This window comes from Chrysoperla carnea, chromosome 1 (assembly GCF_905475395.1).
Source record: "Chrysoperla carnea chromosome 1, inChrCarn1.1, whole genome shotgun sequence".
Lineage (NCBI taxonomy): Eukaryota > Metazoa > Arthropoda > Insecta > Neuroptera > Chrysopidae > Chrysoperla > Chrysoperla carnea.
This window is the reverse complement of record NC_058337.1, coordinates 124,135,835-124,150,928: the sequence shown is the minus strand read 5'-3', so window position 1 is coordinate 124,150,928 and position 15,094 is coordinate 124,135,835. Positions and strand designations below refer to the sequence as shown.

At 30.2% G+C, this 15,094-nt stretch overlaps 4 protein-coding genes across 4 annotated transcripts; all 4 read right to left on the bottom strand.

Annotated features, from left to right (window-relative positions):
* Positions 1-1,326: 1,326 nt before the first annotated feature.
* Positions 1,327-4,403, bottom strand: LOC123298090 (zinc finger protein 287-like). The gene is made up of 2 exons (XM_044879997.1): positions 4,212-4,403; positions 1,327-3,512 (listed from the first exon to the last, which is right to left on the bottom strand). The coding sequence occupies exons 1-2, from the start codon at positions 4,329-4,331 to the stop codon at positions 2,010-2,012; spliced, it is 1,623 nt and encodes a 540-aa protein (XP_044735932.1). The 5' UTR covers positions 4,332-4,403; the 3' UTR covers positions 1,327-2,009.
* Positions 4,404-5,219: 816 nt separating this feature from the next.
* Positions 5,220-7,000, bottom strand: LOC123294301 (gastrula zinc finger protein XlCGF57.1-like). Its single transcript, XM_044875450.1, has 2 exons — positions 6,869-7,000; positions 5,220-6,803 (listed from the first exon to the last, which is right to left on the bottom strand). Exons 1-2 carry the CDS (start codon positions 6,998-7,000, stop codon positions 5,220-5,222), a joined length of 1,716 nt encoding a protein of 571 aa, XP_044731385.1.
* Positions 7,001-8,372: 1,372 nt separating this feature from the next.
* Positions 8,373-10,975, bottom strand: LOC123298111 (zinc finger protein 883-like). The gene is made up of 2 exons (XM_044880020.1): positions 10,780-10,975; positions 8,373-9,948 (listed from the first exon to the last, which is right to left on the bottom strand). The coding sequence occupies exons 1-2, from the start codon at positions 10,906-10,908 to the stop codon at positions 8,521-8,523; spliced, it is 1,557 nt and encodes a 518-aa protein (XP_044735955.1). The 5' UTR covers positions 10,909-10,975; the 3' UTR covers positions 8,373-8,520.
* A 947-nt stretch (positions 10,976-11,922) lies between these two features.
* LOC123294297 (zinc finger protein 502-like) lies at positions 11,923-14,297 on the bottom strand. Its single transcript, XM_044875436.1, has 2 exons — positions 14,169-14,297; positions 11,923-14,103 (listed from the first exon to the last, which is right to left on the bottom strand). The coding sequence occupies exons 1-2, from the start codon at positions 14,295-14,297 to the stop codon at positions 12,586-12,588; spliced, it is 1,647 nt and encodes a 548-aa protein (XP_044731371.1). The 3' UTR covers positions 11,923-12,585.
* Between the last annotated feature and the right edge of the window lie 797 nt (positions 14,298-15,094).

The window sequence follows — 15,094 nt, the reverse complement described above, 5'->3', positions numbered from 1 at the left end:
TTTTATTTTTTTAATTTTCTATCCAATTTTTTGTTTCAGAATAAAATTATCAAATAATTAATTATTTAATCAAAGTAAGTATTAAGTTAATTATATTATTATAAATAAGACGGGTGGCAGGTTGGTTAGAGCACTTAACTATGAAACCATGGTACGCTGGTTCGAGTCTTGGTGTGGGATAATATTTTTACAATTTAATTAAATGAATTTTTCCTGATGTTTAAATTTTCCACTCTTTTTATCGTTAAAATTATCTATATAACCCGCCCTCTTGTCATAAATAATGTCAATTATACATATATCATAAATCACTATTCAATCAGGGGGTGGGAATATTAATAATTATATTAATTCCCACCCTCTGACAGAAGAGTGATTTATGACATAAGTAGGAAAGTGGGACTGACATAATTAATTTTTTTTTATGAAATAACATATTCTCCTAAGACTTTTTCAGAGTCTCTAAGACTTCAAATATTTTTTCCATTGGGTAATGTAGCTTTATATATAGGACTTTTCTTTTAAAAAATGATTCTGTTTTATTTCGGACAGATATCAATCAAGTAAAGACACAATAAATACCTTCTATTCTTATCAAAAAGCGCTGTTTGATAAAAAGGTAAAATACTTAGGTTTTCTGAAGTTGAATAGTTTTTGGACAACTGCCCGAAAAAAAACCAAACCGATGAAAAGGCCTATTGGTGAAAGAATTTCTTTAATCGATCCAGTGGTTTTGTTAGTTTATCTATTACAAATAAACAAACAAAAAATCAAATCATTCCTCTTTATAATATTAGTGTAGATTAACTAAAACAGGGTATCTATTGAATATTTTTTTATAGAACATGGATTCAAGGAAATCAAAAATTTCTTGTAATAAAAAAATTTAATTAATATAAATAATTTAAAATACATAAAAATATATTTAATAAGTCTTACAAATAACATATAAAAGCTTCGAATTCGAAATAATACGATAAAGCTACAATTGTTGCGAAATTTTTTTTTAAAATAAAATGATTATTAGAAATATGTTTTTTTGCTCTTTACTACGTTATTCTAACGCATATAATTTTAATATCGTTTCGCATTTAGAATAAGAGACCGAAAAATAACGAACGTTTTAGACAGGGATACAATCCCGAATATCAGAGTGGAGACCATGTATAATTATTGAATTTTTTACTACTAGTACTGTCTGTCTGTGGTATCCTAGCTCCTGAACGGATGAACCGATTAAAGTTTTTTTTGAAAGGTAATTTTTAATGAAGTTTCAAGTGCGAATTTAGGTTTCGTACCCGAAACAACTAAAAAAAAAGGCGATGAAATTAAAAATTAATTCAGTTTGGAGAGAGCTATAAGGAAAAAGGTAATTTAACGAAGGTTGTTCTTAGCTATGTTTCAAGAGCGAGTTTAGGATTTCGTACCTGTCGGCAGTTTTTTTAATTTTGTAAATTTTACTTGTGTAAAGCAAAATTCTAATTCTGGAATCGACTATCATAAATGTCAGACCTCGAAAGATATTCGGGATTTTATTCCCTAATTCTAAATTGTTGTTTTTTTTTAATAAGAATTAATAAGACCACAAGTTCATGCTGAAAATTTTCGGGTGAAATAATCCACGAAGCGAATTACATAAATGCCGTACAGAAATAAATCCGATAACTTCGGTACCGGAAGTTAAAAAAAGCTTTTAATCTCCCGTCAATTTCCGAAGCCCTTCGTGTTAATTTCTGTACGGCATTTATGTAAATCGCTTCGTATACTCATGCAAAGTTAGCATGAGTATACGAAGTTATCCAGCAAGGCCGTACATATTTGCTGGTACAGGGGTGAGATACCAATGAGTGTGACATTCATATTTCCACCTGTACTGTGCAAAACTGACGCCATGGTGCTCAAACATACTTTTACATATAGAAGCATCTTTTTCAACATGTTTCCTGGTGGGTCATTTCACCCGAAAAATTTCAGCATGGGCTTGTGGCCTATAAACAAACAGCATGAGTTTATTTTGAGTGAACTTTCATGTGTGTAACTAAAACACCTTTAGTTCCAAACGTTTTTCCACATGTGTTACACGCATACGGTCGTTCACCTGTATGCGTAACCATATGATTCCTCAAAATAAATTTCGAGAAAAATGCTTCTTTACAAATTGTGCACGCATGCGGTCTTTCATCCATGTGTACCGTTCGAATATGTTTATTAACATGTGATTTTAATTTATACTTTTTACCACAAAACGAGCATCCATGTTTTTTCTCTGTTTCATGAACACATGCCATATGTTTTGCTAAATTACTACGTTCCGCCAATGCTTTATTACATATTGGACAATAATATTTCTTAACAATACCATCGGATGGATGTTTTTCTTTGATATGATTATTTAAAAAGTATTTATTTTTATACATTTTTAAACATACCGGACATTTATAATTACGTGTTTGTTCGTGTGCGATTAAATGTACTTTTAAATTTTTTACCGATTTACCACAAATTGAGCACATTTGTCGTTGGGCATCGTCTACATGCGTATGCACATTACGTATATGTTTATTCATACTGGATAATAACTTAAATGTATTGCCGCAATGTGAACAAGTAAACGGTCTTTCATCGGAATGTTTCGCACGATGTAGTTTTAAATGTGAATTTCTTGCACACTTTTTACCACAAATATCACAAATAAATTCTTTTTGTCGATGAACACGTCTTTCATGTCGCTCTAATTGTAACGGATGTAGAAATTCTTGTTTGCATTGCGTACATTGCACTGGTTTTGTATTATGTTTGGTGCTGTTATGAATAGCAAATGGTCGTAGTTCGTAAAAATCTTTTGAACATATTTCACAACGATATTCTGCTTTTCCTTCATGCTTTTGCATATGTTTGTTTAAACCAACGGTACAATAAAATCCTTGAAAGCATATTTTACAAAAATGTTTATACGGTCGATTTTTAATATGTGTTTTAATATGATTAACTAATGCAAAACGTGTTGCTAATTTACGATTACAAATATTACATGTTAAGTCGAGTAATTTATACGTAGACGTTGATAAAAGCTCTACCATCGATTTTGCTAATTCACTACGCTCTTTATCAAATTCATCGCCACTATTTTGAGATTCTTCCTTACCATCATCATCATCTTTTTCATCGTCATCGTCATTATCAGCAGCATCGTTATAATCAGGGTCTGAACTATTTGAATGATTACTTTTAACATCGAGTTTGTCATCATCCTGGTCTTCTTCTTCTTCTTCTTCTTCTTTAATCGATTTTTTATCTATCACAGATTGATCTTGAAATGTTTCTTGTTCATTAATCTCATTTTTTACGTTATGTTTATCGTCGTCTTTATCGGATTTTTCAGTTTTTAACAAAATATCGTACAATATTTCTAAGGATAAAACGTATTGTTGTTTGAAATGATAAGAGCTCTTCAATTGTGTTAAACAATCCGGACAAATTTGCTGTGGAAATTTATCTTGACGATACATTTCCTAAATATACAAAAAAAGAGAGTTATTTATAAACTTTTTTTTAGGCTGTTGTTTCGGACCTATTCGATTGACCGCCTCTTACTCGAGATAAGTTTGATAAAGTTCGAATAATTAACATGGAGGCTTTTAAATTCTAGAAAGAGTTAAAAAAGCCAAAACTATTGACCGTTTCATTGTTGAAATATAATAACGCAAAGTTAATCAATTTTATTGTTGAACGGAAACGACTATAGTTGAAGAGAGATATCTACATTAACAGAATAGGCCTGTGTCCTAAAATTTTTTTATTGCTTCAATTCGAGTTGGCTACTGACCCAAAATATCCTGTGAAATCAATTTTTGGATAACATCAAACACTAAGAAAATATAAAAGATTTAAATGTACAAATAGAGAGAAAATTTGATGTAAAATAATAAATTTTCGATTTTAGGCGTATATTAAAACCTCGTATAGCTTGACGGGTGATTACTCAAGGTTTCTCTTCGCTTCTCTCTTGGAAACTGATGCACTTTTTCGAGCAAAATTCTAACTTATCTAATTATATTATAGTTTTTGAGGTATTATCAGACCTCAAACGAAAAGGGTATGCAAAATAAATTAATGGAATCATATTATCTTTTAATAACGTTAAAAAAACAACGTTTATTAATGTTTACACCCAATAGAATCAAGGTCTACTTTGTTAAATTTTCTTTTACCTGTTCGGCGGTACATTCCTCAATCATGTGATAAATTTCACTTGTCAAACATTTCATATTTTCCTTAGCAACTAAACAAATTCTACATATTGTACTAAAATCACTTAAATTAATACTCATTTTAATTAAGATTTTATTGAACAATTTATGAAATTATTAAATTTAAATATTTGGGTGTCGGACAATTGACATTTTTTTATTTTTATTTTTTTAATCGATCAGTAATGCTAATGTAAGGCAGATTGAAAATAATCATTAACTTTTATATTTAATTAACTAAAACATTGAGATTTGTAATTAGATAAAATTGTAAAATATATAAAAAAAAACATTATTCGAAACTAATTTTTCTTTAATCAAAATTATCTTTTTTTTTTACTTGTTCAGAGCTACACTTTTTTCACCGGATGTTTGAATATGTCAAAAAAATTTTAACGGAAATCAAATACAAGGTGTGCAAGTTTCATTACAAACTACTGGGTGTAACAAGAAAAAATTCCAGAAAAAAGTATTGTTATTCGTAAAGAGATGTCTTAAAATAATCTTGAATTTGACAAACTTATTTAATAAAATGCTTAACAGAAGACAAGTTTTAGTATGTAGAGGGTTTCTGGAGCGAAAATCGATCTAGCTAGGTTTCATTTTTAGAAAACGTCGTTTTATCTCGGAAACTATAATCTTAAAATAACGAGCAAAGCTCGGCCATCCAGGTATGATAACATAATGTAAGATCAATATGATACATCTTTTCTCTTTTCGTTCAATGAAAAAATCAACTGAGTATAACAAATATAGTTAACATTTTTTAAGTCGTGCCACTGACATCTTTGCGTTAAAATCCCAGACTTAAGCCAAAAGTAAAATTCTGAAAATTGTAAAAGATAGATAGGCGGAGGGATGGTGACGATAGAAGGTCGTAGATTTTCGGACTTTAAGAGAAGGAAAAAATTTATAATTAATGAACAATTACTATAAATTTTTTAATGATACTGTATTTTTCTATAAAAATTATTTCGTATGAACTTTCATATGAGTTTTCAGGACAGTTTTCGTACCAAATGATTTCCCACAAATAGTACACGTAAATGGCCGTTCCCCGGTATGACTAATCATGTGCAGCCGTAAAATACGTTTCGTATGAAAAGCTTTATTACATACGGTGCACGAGAAAGGCCTTAAATCCATATGCGCAAATTGTATATGTTGTTTAACGTGCGCCTGCAACTTATACCGTTTGCCACATATTGAGCAAGCATGTTTCTTCACATCCGTATGTACAGATGTCATATGTTTCGATGCAGATCCCGAATTACCAAACGCTTTATTACATATTTTACAATAATATTTCTTAGTTACCCCATCTTTGGGATGTCTTTCTTTGATATGCGCCCGTAACGTGTATTTATTACGATACATTTTATTACAAAATTGACATTTAACCGCGGCAGTTTTATCGTGTGATTCGAGATGACGTCGTAAACCTTTTGGTATAACAAGTTTACCACAAATTGAACACATTTCTGGTGGTTCGGGATCGATATGTGATAATTTTATATGAGCTTTTAACGCATAATTAAAACGAAATTTTTTATCACATAGCGTACACGAATATGGTTTTTCTCCGGTATGTGTACTTCGATGATCCTTAAGTTTACAATTATGTGGAAATATTTTCCCGCAAATATCGCAAATGAATTCTTTTTGTTCGTGAGTTTGTTCGTGTTGTTGTAACTGTAATTGATGATAAAATTGTAACGAACATTTTGTACATTTAAATGGTTCGATTTTATGTTTTTCTTTGTTGTGTAACGCAAGCGCACTTAGCTCATAATATCGTTTTGAGCAAATTTCACATTTATAATTTGCTTTACCCTCATGTCGATTTAAATGTTTATTTAAATTACCACGATCACTAAAACCTTTATTACATATTGGACATTGATGTTTAAAACTCCTATTCTTATTATGAGTGTCCATATGACGTAACAGTGTAGCCCGTGTACTTAACTCTTTGTTACATACATTACACGTTAAATCGTATATATTATATTTACGTATTAAAATATCCACAAGAGATTTTTTATTTTGTTCAAGATTTTCTTCGGAATTTGTTTCATTAAAATCATCATCTTGGCGTTCCGGATTTGAATCATCTTCAAATTGATTGTCGTCGTTATCCTCAAATATATGCTTTAAATCTTCTGTTGTACTTTCATTTGTTTTTGAATCAGATTTTTCTTGATTTTCTTTTTCTACATTTTCAATTAATGCTGAATATTGATCGTATTCAATTTTATAAAAGTCCTGAGTATTTTGCTCATTTTTTATACAGTTGTTATCACTGGTAGCTCCTGTATCCGGTATGGAAATTGTTTGATCTGATTCGAATTTTTCACCGAATAAAGATTTGCTTGCCTCCCGTAATTTATCTCGAATAGAAATGATTATCTCATTTTCTTCAACTTTTAGTAAAACTTTACAGAGTGTTTCAACGGAAAATACATATTGTTGCTTGAAATGATAAGCATTTTTTAATTGCCAATAACAGTTGTAGCAAATTTGTTGTGGAAATTTATCATGAAACGATTCTTCCTAAACATTTCAATATTAAAATTATGATAAATCAGTTAGAGAGTAATTCGAATTCTTGCACTTACTTGTATAGATGTACATTCCTCAATCATATGAATAATTTGTGCCGTTGAATATGGTGTCATATTTTCTCGTGAAACTAAACAAATTCGACATATTGAATTAAAATCGTTTATACTTATTGTTTCAGAATTCATTGTTAAAATTTCTTTTTAACTTAAATATAAAAATCATTTGTATTTTATTTTACAGAATCATACTCCCTTAAACATATGATTCCAATTATATGGTCGAGGTTCTTTAGACTTTCGAATTTCAAGGACTCTGTACAATTAAATTTTTTTATTGTTAAGAATAGAAGGAATACAACAAGAAATGTTACGTTGTTCTGAGGATAACAATTTCCTTGTTAATTAGGCTGTAGACTCATATATCCAACTATATTTTGCATTGATGACTTTTTAAGGTAAACAAGTTTTTCAAATCCTCAAAAAGAAACACGAACCGGAATTCTGATAGTAAGAGCTATCATTGTTTTACTAAACAAAGAAAAACTTCAAAATTGACTCGTCGCGCATTTTGGCCGTTTACAAAATATACAAAAACCCTTCAGAACTGTGTGCATTGCATTTCGATCAATTTTTTTGAATCATTCAAAGCAGTATTTGTCAGATGATCAGGGCTTCATTAACGTTGGAGAGAGAAGGAGACGCTGGGACGTTCAAAATTTGCGTCTAAATTTTTTTCGATCAGAGTATAGTTGTATATTCTCATGTTAATTGACAATGCATACGAAATTTTTTACCACGATGACGCTGAGGATTATGTGTTTAAATAGTATGTATGTTCATCCGTTCCCTCATCATTTCTAAAATACTTATCAACGATACCTCGTTTGTCAAAACCATAATTTGACAAATGAGGTAATGTTAACAGCGTCTTGATAGTCCGCTGGTTATGGGCTTAAAAGATATTACAATATAATATATAATTTACAACGAGGGTAAGTAAATTAGAAATAAAATACTAATGTTTAATTTATACGTGTTTTCTACATAGTACTTTGATTTACTTAAGAGTCTTGTAAATCAAAGCACTATGTAGAAAACACGTAAGTATAAATTAACAGTATTTTATACTCCAAAATAATTTAAATAAAAAAGATCAAAGACAAAAATATCGACGACTACAACATCACGCTCTAAAATATACGAAACAAGAAAATATTTAGAGGATCTTATGAAGATCAACTTTCTAATTTCAAGTGTTATTCTACCCTTTACCTTTTAAGATCTAAATTGACTATTAAAACAACCGGAAAACTATGTCAAATCTGATTTCATAACATTATGTCCCTACATCAAACTCTACAACTTTTGTTTAAGTTTTTTTTATTGGTTAGCTACAAAACGAGTTATATGCTCTAATTGATTAAAATGGTCTACCCTGTATAAAATCTTTTGTCGGTATTCTCGTGTTTGAGTATTTTTCGGGAATAAGAAAAGAAAGGAAAAATAAATAATAATTTTGTTCCTAGCATTTTTATAAAATAGAAATTTATTTGCCTTAATCGATACTTATACGTTAATTAATAAAATAATACTGTTAGAATAATGTAGTATCAGTCTAAAATTTCTTTACGACATTCCTCCATTCCCGGCACAATCATTTTTTCAGTTCTGGTAGTTTTATTGAAAAACGCAGAAAAACCTTCCATTTATTTAGCATGAACTTTCATATGAGTATTTAATACATTTTTGAAACCAAAAGCTTTACCACATACCGGACAAGGAAACGGACGTTCCCCGGTATGTGTTCGCATATGATTTTTCAATAATGTTTTTGTATGAAACGCTTTATTACATGTAGTACATATATGTGGTCTCACATCCATATGCGCGGTCTGTATATGCACCTTAACATGCGATTGTAATTTATAACTTTTACCACAAATCGAACAAACATGTTTCTTTACATCCGAATGCATAATCGCCATATGATTTGTTAATGATCCAGAACTTCCCAGAACTTTATTACATATTTTGCATGTATACTTTTTAATAATTGCATCTCTTGTATGACGTTCTTTAACATGTCCACGTAATGCATACTTATTCCTATAAATTTTATTACAAATATGACATCTATGAGTCGTTGTATTATCATGTGATTCTAAATGTACCGTTAAACGACCCGGTACAATTAATTTACCGCAAACAAAACACATTTCACGGCGTTCCGGATCAATATGTTGTAGCTTAACATGCGCAGTTAATGCAAAATTATGTTTAAATTTTTTATCACACATTGAGCATGCGTATGGTCGCATTTCTGAGTGCGCACTTTGATGATCTTTTAACTTATACTTTAATGAGAATACTTTGCCACAGATGTCGCATATGAATTCTTTTTGAGAGTGAATTTGTTGAGTATGTTGTTCTAATTGTAACGGATGATAGAACTCAATTGAGCATTTCTCACAATGAATTGCTTCCATTTTGTGAGTATTTTTATAATGTGCACCTAATGCACTTAATACATAGAATTTTTTTGAACATTTATCGCAAGCGTATTTCGCTTCACCTAAATGTCGTACTTGATGTTTCTTTAAATTTTCCAAGGCATAGAAACCTTTATTACATGTCTCACATTTATATTTTAGTGATCGATTTTTGTTATGTGTCTCCATGTGACGTAATAAGGTTGTTCGTGTACTTAATTCTTTGTTACAAATATTACATGTTAAATCGTATATTTTATACTTGGCCACTAGAATATCAGCCAATGATTTTTGTCGCGACGATGATTCTTTATCTGATAAGTCGTCTTCATCAACTATATCGATTTCATCATCGTGCATTGATGATGTTGATGATAAACACTCTTCATTTGCAGCGAAATCTTCATCAGATTTAATATCAATTTCTTGTTCAATTTTTAAGTCGATTTTATTCTCATTATCGGATTCAATTTCACATTTCATATCAATGTCATCTTTATTTTCATTCGTTTTCTCTTCTTGTAATAAAATGTTGTATAGTATTTCCGACGAAGATACGCATTGTTGTTTAAAATCATAAGCATTTTTTAGCTGGCTGTGGCAATTGTTACAAATTTGTTGTGGCAATTTCTCGTTAATAAGTATCTAGTAAAAAATATGAAATTCAGTTCACTGAAGACGACAATGAAATACAATAATGACCAAATTATTTAGACCATTTATAGATACTTGGAGCTTCGTTATTATATTAGGAGCTATCTAGTATTTAAGAACCAGGGACTACTTGTTTCATGTTGTTTCCAACATGGCTAAAAGTACGTTTTCATTTCTGTTCAATTTGAACATCAAGTAATGTCAAACTGATAATAATTAAAGCTGATGTCTACCAAAATGAAGTAATTATACTGACGCATCAATTAAGTCATGGCGCGTTATACAGTGGCAAACACTCGCGTTATGTATCGTTAAGTAATCATAAGCCATGTTGGCAGCCGTTCATTTCGCGGAAATAAGTAAGGCAAATGCTGGTTTCTGATTAGTAAATGTATGTATTTTGGCGTGTCAATGGAATCTAGCTTTTAACTTTTAGTAATTAATTCACAAACACATACGCTCAGAAAGGCAAAGAGAATGGACTGAACGTTTCCATCTAACTGTACGGTAAATAAAAGCAGAAATTTATAAGAGAGGCAAAGCTATCGTGCGGTTAGCTGATCGTTCTTTATGTCTATGCTACAGGCTTACAGAAAAGAAACAGTTTATTGGCCACACGATCCCTAGCTCTCTTTCTAGAGAGTGGACAATTTCTTGAGGATATTGCTTAGTCCATTCTCTATGTCTATGATAGGAATAACAAGAGTGGACTTAAAAAATTGACAGTGTAAAAATCAAAATATTGAATTTACTTATTAAAGTAGTTTGATTTTTTTTAAATATTATATTTGTTAAGTATATTCGGTTTGAGACGTTACTTACTTGTACGGATGTACACTCTTCAATCATATAAATAATTTGCGGTGTAGAAAATGATATCATATTTTCTTTATTTAACATACATATTCGACAAATTATTTTAAAATCATTAAATTCAACCGTTTTACTCATATTTTAAGAGACATATATAAAAAGAAACAAATTATTTCTTAATCATATTAAGTAATGATGCACTAAATTAAAGTATAATTCATTTATGAAGTATCTTTATTTTAGACCACCATTATTTGAATTTGTATTTTATCATATAGTAAATATGATCGGAATCTGATAAAAGATTAATAAGGGTATGATCATTCTAGAGACTCTTGTACAAAATAAGAGTTTAAAATTGCCTCAAAACAAGTCATTTGTAAAACAAAGAAAAACTCATTGTCTAAATGTATTTTTCTTCGTGTTACTAATTCAATTCTCTTATTTTAATTCTTTAGAGACTGATTTCCTAGATCCATCGGTCTACGGTGTGCATTAATATCTGTTTTTGAAATTAAGAGTTTTATTAAATAAATGTTTTTTACTGTAAAAAGGAACATAAGCCTATTTCTAAATTGAAACAATGCCGAACCTCTGTTCTGATTGATTAATGATCAGTGGAGAAAAAACAAATGGCTATCCCTGGTGGAAAAAATATTTGAAGAAAGAATAAGAAATTCTGAAAAAGTCTTATGAACTTTGAATTTCTCAACGTTTTCGGGCTAGTCTAATTCAGAGTTATTCAGAGTTCTTAATACTTTTTTAAAGTTTCTAAGACTTTTTCAGAGTTTCCTAAGACTTATTATTTTTTCAAATATTTTTGCCACCAGGGATAATAGCTAGCTAAGTGAAAGCACTAAGAGCACTGACAGGGCAGAATTTAACCTCAAGCCAATACTGTAATATTCTTATCTAAATAAATTCTTCAATAAATTTTTTTATTTTTTTTATAAATAAGTCATTTATTTAAGAAATATCTGTAAAATGTTTTAAGTCTTTTTACATTATAAGAAAAAAAAATTAAACTAATCAAATAACAAAAATTATACCATAATGTATATTGAGTTGTTTTCGATCTCAGTTGATATAATATTTATTAATATTTTTAGTTTCTTGAGTATTTATTACGCTCTCGAGATATTAGGCTGTGCGCTGTGATGTAACAATATTCGAACATTCATTTCATTCTCAAATGATTATGTATGCAGTAGGTGTTGTTCATAAACTAGACGTCAAGCTACGTCATTTCGCCATTTTTGACCCTCCCCCTTCACGCTTCATCACACTCTTTGCGACTTATAAATATTACATCACGAAAGCTAGACCCCTAGACCCTATAGATCATTTCGATTAATAGTAGACAAATATTGATGTTTTAAAATATTTATTATTTCAATAAAACAATAAATATCTACAATAACAAGCAAGTAAACAGGGTCTGATTAACGCATGCTGGGCCCATAGGTCGCGGATATCAGTCTTCGTCAATCACCTTGGCCCTCATTTCCTACAAATTTGTTTTTTTCTCCACCTAATGCTTAATCCCCCACTGCAAATAAACATCTATCGTGGCAGAAAAATAAAATTAAAAATCAAGAAAAAATTATAGTAGAATTGTTTAATGAACTGCAAAAGTATGAAATTCACGTTTCATTAGACACCCTTTTTCCCCTCTTGTACTATTTAGCTCTCCTACCTAAAATGCGAACGTACTTTATGAACGGCTCCTAATATGTGGTTAATCGAGAATCATAGAGAATTTAATTAAATTCGAAAATATTTTTATTACATAAATTTTTTTCAACTTTCAAGTATTTATTTCATATCATGTGTCTTCATATGTGTTTTTAAGATCGATTTCGAACCAAATGCTCGACCACAAACCGTACAAGAGAACGGCCTTTCACCGGTATGTGTACGCATATGATTCTGTAAAATAACTTTTGTATGAAACGCTTTAAAACAAACATTACATGGAAACGGTCGTTTATCTTCATGCGTGTACCGTACATGTGTTAATAAGGCCCCCGGTGTTTTATATCGTTTATCACACTGTTGACATTGATAGGACTTCTCCTGTGTATGTGACATCATATGTATCTTTAAATCCTTCGGTGAAATCACTTTACGTCCACATATCGAACATAACAACTTATAATGACAATCTTTATTCGTATGTTTATGTTTAACATGTTGTTTTAACGTTTCCTGACAATAATATCCTTTTTCACAATAGTCACATTTATAAAATGTACCTTTGTCGTGTGATCTCAAATGTGCTTGTAAACTTCGACACAATATCGATTTCCCACATAAATCACAAATTTCCCGAGGTTGTGGACCACTATGACAGATTTTTTTATGTTTGGTCACTTCAAAATTAAACTTAAATGATTTGTCACAGATATCACAGTTAAAGGGGCGATCAGTGGAATGTGACGATTTATGACGTTTTAATAATTTCGTTGTTTTACAAACTTTTCCACAAACGTTACATATTTTTTGGGCATGTAAACGTTCATGCCGTTCGTGTTGTAATGGATGGTATAAATTTAGACCACAATCTTTACATTTCGTCGGTTCTACTTCGTGTTTCTTTTTCATATGTAATGCAAGTGGATGTAATTCGTAAAATTGTTTGTTACAAATGTTACAGTTAAATTGTGGATTACCTTTATGACGATTTATATGTTTTGTTAAATTACCGGGATCCGAGAAACTTCTGTTACACACTGTACAATTTAACTGTATTATTCCGGTCTCGCTATGAGTATTCAGATGTCGTGCTAATGCTAACATACTCGGTAATGTTTTCGAACAAATGTTACATGTTAGCGTGGAAATCGTACACTTATCCCCATCCATTAATTTCATATGATTGATTAAAATTTGACTTTTTGGTGTTTTATTTTGTACACGATCGGATAAATTCATTTGATCCTCACTTTCATCATCTTCAACGCCGTCTTCTTCTTCGTCATCATCATCTTTTACGTCAGAAAATTGCCATGATTCGTTTGTTGAATTTTCTGCTGGGAATTCAATTGAATCGCTAATCGATGGTGTAGGTTCTGTTTCCGATTTTAAATCGATCTTAAATTCATTTTGTATTAATTCAATTTTCATTCGATCTAATTCCGCTGCTTGTAATGGCGCTAATGGGAAATTGTTAAATTTTTCTAGTAAAGACTCTTCGGAATTAATTGAATCCGTGGAAATTTGTTTAAGAATATCATTTGTTAATTCGCATTGTTGTTTAAAAACATATGATTTTAGTAATTGATCTAAGCAATCCATACAAATGTGATTTGGTAAATTATCGTCGCTGGGAATCTGGAAAAGGTTGATGTTTGAGTCAGTTTGAATGTATGATCATGTACCACCTTAAAAGGACTTACTTGTATACAAGAGCATTGCTGTAGCATGTTTATAATTTTAATATTTTTGAAAATAGCCATATTTTCTTTTTTTACTAAACATGTTCGACAGATTTCGTTAAAATCATTCAAACTTAATTGTAAACTCATATTTAGATGTTTATTTTAAAATAATTTTCATTAATTCTTTTGCATTATTACCTCTATATACAGACTATAGCATCGTTTTATTCTTAATAGTATGAAGGATGCACCTCTATGTAGAGATAAGTGTAAAATGTGATATTCGCACATTTTTAGAGTTTTATTGGAGACGTTTGCATGCATACTTTAATAGGGCTTTTCATTTTAAAATCACGATTCACTTTTGTTTCGTACTAAATGATTTATAACCAATGTGATAAAATGAATAACAAATATCTTCTATCTTAGTCCTACTTATTACTGTCAGTACGAAAAAATAAACCCTGCACTTACGCTTATAACATGATGAAAAGTCCTATTGTAGAATTGTATGGATGCATATATAATTGTATGGATTGCATTTAAGACTTACGTTGAAAATTTAATATTATTGTCTCACAAGTTTAAATAAATAATTATGACAATTTACATTTGAAAATAATATTTGTGCAATTTGATTTCTTATTTTCACAATTTTTAATGCATTAAGTTTAATTAATTAGTGTTTTTCAATATTTTTAATTTGACATTTCCTAAAACATTAACATGTAAAGAATTGCAAATTAGTCATAACAGCCTCCTTTTACGCCAAAATTTTTCACTGGCAGCTCTGGCATCGATTTTTACATCCCTACCATGACTACGTACGCAACGAATAGGGGCTGTTGCTGCCAATAGATAGATTCTTATTTGTTTTGGACAAATATCATTCAAGTAAAGACATATTACATATTTTCTATATTTGTCTAAAAGTGCTGTTTGAT

Bases quoted from the DNA above. Each gene is read 5' to 3' on its own strand.
- LOC123298090 (XM_044879997.1), bottom strand. From the start codon at position 4,331: ATGAGTATTAATTTAAGTGATTTTAGTACAATATGTAGAATTTGTTTA. The intron at 3,513-4,211 runs GTAAAAGAAAAT...TTGTATATTTAG, and splicing joins AGGAATGTACCGCCGAACAG to GAAATGTATCGTCAAGATAA.
- LOC123294301 (XM_044875450.1), bottom strand. From the start codon at position 7,000: ATGAATTCTGAAACAATAAGTATAAACGATTTTAATTCAATATGTCGA. The intron at 6,804-6,868 runs GTAAGTGCAAGA...TGAAATGTTTAG, and splicing joins AGGAATGTACATCTATACAA to GAAGAATCGTTTCATGATAA.
- LOC123298111 (XM_044880020.1), bottom strand. From the start codon at position 10,908: ATGAGTAAAACGGTTGAATTTAATGATTTTAAAATAATTTGTCGAATA. The intron at 9,949-10,779 runs GTAAGTAACGTC...ATTTTTTACTAG, and splicing joins AAGAGTGTACATCCGTACAA to ATACTTATTAACGAGAAATT.
- LOC123294297 (XM_044875436.1), bottom strand. From the start codon at position 14,297: ATGAGTTTACAATTAAGTTTGAATGATTTTAACGAAATCTGTCGAACA. The intron at 14,104-14,168 runs GTAAGTCCTTTT...AACCTTTTCCAG, and splicing joins AGCAATGCTCTTGTATACAA to ATTCCCAGCGACGATAATTT.